Below are 5,694 nucleotides of genomic sequence, written 5' to 3' on the forward strand. Positions count from 1 at the left end.
TTTCTATTTTATTAGATATAAAATAAATTTAGAGAGGTTTTAATAGTCTCTTTCTGAACCCTCAGCATTTCCTACATTGCAGACCATTTTATTAACTGTTGACCCCAATTATTATATTAGACTAAATTTTTTTTTAGTTTACCTGGAAGGAATCAGGGGAATTAAATACATTTCTTTTCTATGGTAATTTTGAAAGGTGGGTAAGAGTCACTGAGATTACTTTGGATGGGACACTAAAGAGAGAGATGGCATCTTTAACCTGACTCAACGATATTTATTATGCATCTATTAATATTACATTTCTAGGTACCAAGGATTCAAAGAAGAATAATGCATGTCTTTTAACTTTCAAGAAGCTTATAGGGCCGAGCGTGGTGGCTCATGCCTGTAATCCTAGCACTTTAGGAGGCCCAGGCGGGCAGATCATGAGGTCAGGAGATCAAGGTCATCCTGGCTGACACGGTGAAACCCCGTCTCCACCAAAAATACAAAAAAATTAACCAGGCATGGTGGCGCATGCCTGTAATCCCAGCTACTCGAGAGGCTGAGGCAGAAGAATCGCTTGAACCCAGGAGATGGAGGTTGCAGTGAGCTGAAATCATGCCACAGTACTCCATCCTGGGTGATAGAGTGAAACTCTGTCTCAGAAAAATAAAACAAAATAAAATAAAATAAAAAGAAGTTTATATACTTTGGGGTTTATGGGGAGGTATTTTGCTCTTAACTGAGAGAGAAGGACAGAGAGAGAAAGGAGAGAGAGGAGATGAGAGAGATGCTACAGATATAAATTACATATTCCTCCACATTTTCCTTAGAAATTTCCTTGCAATTGCCAGATTTATCCACTTCCTAGGAGATTCCCTGCAGTTGACCATAGCCAAATCTATTACCAACTTGGAGGGTTTTTATGAGTCATCTCTTCAATAAACAAGGCTTTACTAGTTTTCTCCTATCCATTTGTTGTAGTACCACCTGTACTCTGAGCATCAGTTTGATGTCCCTGAAAAGCCGGAGTTGGTGACTTTCAACACCACATTTGGAAGGTTTGGCATTTTCACGTGCTTTGATATATTCTTCTATGATCCCGCTGTTACCCTGGTGAAAGATTTCCATGTGGACACCATACTATTTCCCACAGCCTGGATGAATGTTTTGCCCCTTTTGACAGCTATTGAATTCCATTCAGCTTGGGCAATGGGAATGGGAGTTAATCTTCTTGCGGCCAATACACATCATGTCAGCTTAAATATGACAGGTAATTCATGACCAGGTTAGGTTTCATCTTGTATTTTTAAGTGCAGAGAAATGAATGCCTCAGATATGACCTGTATTAATTTTTTGCTTCTTTGTCGGAACTCTTTACTGTGTTTGTCATCGTTTCACAATAGAAAAAAAAAGCTAGCAGTTGATTATAAGCTATGGTTATACTAAGACCTTTATGTGTATTATTCATTTAATTATTATAATAATTACATGAGATAGATAGTGTCATCCCAATATTGCAGATGAGAAAATTGAGATACAGAGAGTGCAAGTAATTTGCCAAACGCTACCCAGCTTCTACTTTCCTCAGTGGCCATGGAAGCCTCTGTATCTTTCCCTTTGCCTCCTCATAGGGCTGCATGGCCTATCCTCATGACATGGCTGCTATCTTCCTCTAGAGCAATTAAAGAGAGGGGACAAGAGAGAAAAGGGAGGAAAACACATTGCTATTTATGACTAGTTACCCACCATCACTTCTGCCATGTTCTGTTCAATGGAAGTGAGTCACTAAGTCCAGCCCATATTCTAGGGGAAAGGAATTAGATCCTCCCACAGGAAAGAAGAGTGTTAAGGAATTTTTGGATATATTTGAAAACCACCACAATGAGGAATAGAGGATAATTTTTATTCCCATTCCCCACCTTTCAGGAACTCCTGACTACAGAGATTTTTGTAGTTGGTTTAATTTTCCATAATGCTAATAAATAATGCGATTATATTTAAGGTTTAATTGAAATGAGACCAAGGAATATTTGTTTTAATCTCTTCCAATAAAGAACAGAAGTCGTTAGGTGTTCAGTGTGACTAGAAGTATGCATGCTCTCTCATTGTGACTAATATGGCGGCGTGATCACATGCTCAGTTCTGATGGGGAAATTGGCAGTGTTGGTTTTTGTGTGTGTTGTTTTTAGAAGACCTGTCTTTCATTCACAGGAAGTGGTATTTACGCACCAAACGGTCCCAAAGTGTATCATTATGACATGAAGACAGAGTTGGGAAAACTCCTCCTTTCGGAGGTGGATTCACACCCCCTATCCTCGCTTGCTCACCCGACAGCTGTGAATTGGAGTGCCTATGCCACCACCATCAAACCATTTCCAGTACAGAAAAACACCTTCAAGGGATTTATTTCCCGGGACGAGTTCAACTTCACAGAACTTTTTGAAAATGCAGGAAATATTACAGTCTGTCAAAAGGAGCTTTGCTGTCATTTAAGCTACAGAATGTTACAAAAAGAAGAGAATGAAGTGTACGTTCTAGGAGCTTTTACAGGATTGCATGGCCGAAGGAGAAGAGAGTACTGGCAGGTAATCTCAGTTCAGACGAAAGGGAGTTCAAGTGAAAGGTAAATTGCTGGTCAACTTTTTATATTTGTTCCAGAAAACCAGGTGCTTTTCCTTGGCTTGACTCCATGCATTGATGACAACACACACACACACACACACACACACACACACACACACACACACGTGCATTTATACACATACATACACTGGGATAAAATATTTGCAATGGGAATTAAGTATAATCTTATTGCTTGCTTTAAGCATATTTAAAAAATTATTAACCAAACCGTGATGACTTTCTATTTGACTAATAAACCAGCCTATTTTGGTGAACATCAAGAAGACTTCCTTAACTGGGCTTGCCAACATATCTGAATTATGAACAGTCTTATTTTCACTTGCAAAACTAGCAGTAAATAGAGATACTACTTTTATCTTAGTTTCTCTTTTAATCAGATATCCTAGTTTTTGTACAGCTTTTTTTTTTTTTTTTTTTTTTTTGAGACAGAGTCTCACTCTGTCACCAGGCTGGAGTGCGATAGCATGATCTCGGCTTACTGCAACCTCTGCCTTCCAGGTTCCAGCGATTCTCTTGCCTCAGACTCCTGAGTAGCTGGGACTACAGGCATATGCCACCATACCTGGATCTATTTTTAGTAGAGACAGGGTTTCACCATGTTGGCCAGGCTGGTCTCAAACTCCTCACCTCTGGTGATCCGACTGCCTTGGCCTCCCAAAGTGCTGGGATTACAGGCTTGAGCCACCGCGCCCGGCTTAATTTTATTTTTTAAAGATGGGAGGTACTAGAGGATATTTCATGCTGATGGGATGTTTCAGTAGAGAGGAGACCCTTGATGAGGCAGGAGACTGAGTAATGAATTTCTGGAGCAACAGATACGGTGTGGGAAGTATTCATCAAGTGTAAGTCATCATCTGTGGCTTTTAAAGTATGATATTTTTATGCGTAGTTTTTGTACTGACTTAAGTTCCACTGAAGTGGTTACAGTTGCTATTGTCACTATGAAGTGACTAAAATATTTTTTAAAAGTTGAAATGTCTTAATTATAATTTTGTTTAGATTTGGTCACACACCAGTGCAAGCAAGACTCAGTTGCCTGGCCAAGAACAACTCTATCTATGTCTTGGCAAATTTGGGGGACAAAAAGCCATGTAATTCCCGTCACTCCACATGTCCTCCCAATGGCTACTTTCAATACAATACCAATGTGGTGTATAATACAGAAGGAAAACTCGTGGCACGTTACCATAAGGTAAGAGAGAGGGGCGGATGTGTAAAATGGAGCGTGTCGTGAGTGGTCAATGCTGGGTTTAGGAGTTTGGCTTTTCTTTCCCTGTATGATACAATATTACTAAAAGCTTTTTCTTTTGTTTTGTTTTGTTTTGTTTTAGAAAGTGGGCAATAAAGAAAATTACACTTTGGGCCAGGCGTGGTGGCTTATACCTGTAAGCCCAGCACTTTGGGAGGCTTGAGGCAGGTGGATCTCTTGAGGCCAGGAATTTGAGACCAGCCTGGTCAACATAGTGAAACCCCGTCTCTACTAAAAAATACAAAAATTAGCTGGGCATGATGGCACATGCCTACAGTCCCAGTTATGTGGGAGGCTAAAGCAGGAAACTTGCTTGAACCCAGGAGGCGGAGGCTTCAGTGAGCTGAGATTGCATCACTGCACAGCCTGGGTGGCAGAGGGAGACTTTCAAAAAAATAAAAAAGGATAAAAGAAAAAAGAAAATGACACTTTGGAAAAAACTACTCTGGAAAATCATATAGACAGAGAGCTGTTTAAAAAAAAGGGTCATAATGGTCCAGGATTGAGATAAACTTTTTGCACATATAAAACAAATAATTTTAATATAAAACAAATACTAAGGTGACTATAATCTGGGCACTATTTCAATAATTTTATTTTTTTTTTAGAGACAGGGTCTCACTGTTGCCCAGGCTGGAGTGCAGTGGAGCCATCATGGCTCACCGTTAACCTCAAACTCCTGGGCTCTAGTGAACCTCCTGCCTCAGTCTCCTGAGTAGCTGAGATTAAAGGCATGTGCCGCCATGCTAATTTTTAAATATTTTTTGGAGACAGGGTCTCACTACATTGCCCAGGCTTTCCTTGAACTCCTCACCTCAAGCAGTCCTGCCACCTTGGCCCCCCAAAATGCTGAGATTAGAGGTATAAAGCACTGAGCACAACCATAATCTAAATACTATTTAATATTGAAATGGTATAAAGATGTTCCAAAATTGTATGACTCAACTTCGTGTAAGTTAATTTGCTATCAAATCACAAAATACCCTATTTTCTACACCAGCTAATTTAATTACCATTTTATAGATGTAAGCTCAAACCATAAATGTTTACTTTAAACTCTGAATTGAAAAAAAGAATAAAATAACCTTTAAGTCATAATTTGATACTAAACTAGGTAGGGAGAGAAGGTTGGCCTTTTGAACGGATATGTGTGATGTACAGGCAGTGTGAATGCCCCTTCTCCACTCCCAGATGTTTTCCAAGCATCTTAATTGTAGCCTCAGAATCCTTGGAGTGGAGAAATTATCTCCTGACAGTCTCAGTCAAAATATAAATATTAATTAAGAGGAGCGATGTTAAACCAATGGTTTTCAAATTATTTTCATCACGGACCCCCATTGGAAAAAATTGTTAACATAAGTCCTCAATATATGTATTCTTGTGTGTGTATTTATAAAGCACAACAATTTCAAAATGCTTTCTTCATCATTTTGTGGATTTTGACAACTTCTTTTCATATATATCGCTGCACTTCACTTTCTTCTTAAAATGTGTCTCATAGTAAAAATAGAAATGTCACTGCTTCCATTTTCTTGCTTGGGAGATTGTTTGCATTGTTTGTATTATCTTTCAATGCAGTTTCTTTACAGTAATCGTTCAAAGCTATTCTTCCATTCTGTAATGTGCAGGATGGCACAGTGCACTGAATGTGGACAAACTAACAAGGAACCTGCAGTCACCCTGTCTAAGTTGAGAGGTTCTCATTCTTCCATGAGGGTACCTCAGGGACCGTTTGTAACCTATGACCTCTGACATGTGTGAACCTAATGAGAATACCTTTGTCGATCAATTCTTTTTTTTTTTTTTTTTTTTTGAGG

General features: G+C 39.1%; 1 protein-coding gene across 3 annotated transcripts in view; it reads left to right on the forward strand.

Moving 5' to 3' along the window:
• Nucleotides 1-5,694, forward strand: part of VNN2 (vanin 2) — a 23,992-nt gene that overhangs the window by 7,181 nt on the left and 11,117 nt on the right. For 2 of the 3 annotated variants that reach the window (XM_011962145.1, XM_011962144.1), the window contains one exon: nt 3,628-3,820. In XM_011962145.1, coding sequence (XP_011817535.1) covers nt 3,628-3,820 — 193 coding nt within the window. Of the gene's footprint in view, nt 1-965; nt 1,256-2,196; nt 2,571-3,627; nt 3,821-5,694 lie in introns of those variants that run through there. The other variant, XM_011962146.1, reaches the window with a different exon arrangement.

The sequence above is a fragment of the Colobus angolensis genome, unplaced genomic scaffold (assembly GCF_000951035.1).
Source record: "Colobus angolensis palliatus isolate OR3802 unplaced genomic scaffold, Cang.pa_1.0 Scaffold58, whole genome shotgun sequence".
NCBI classification, from domain to species: Eukaryota; Metazoa; Chordata; class Mammalia; order Primates; family Cercopithecidae; genus Colobus; species Colobus angolensis.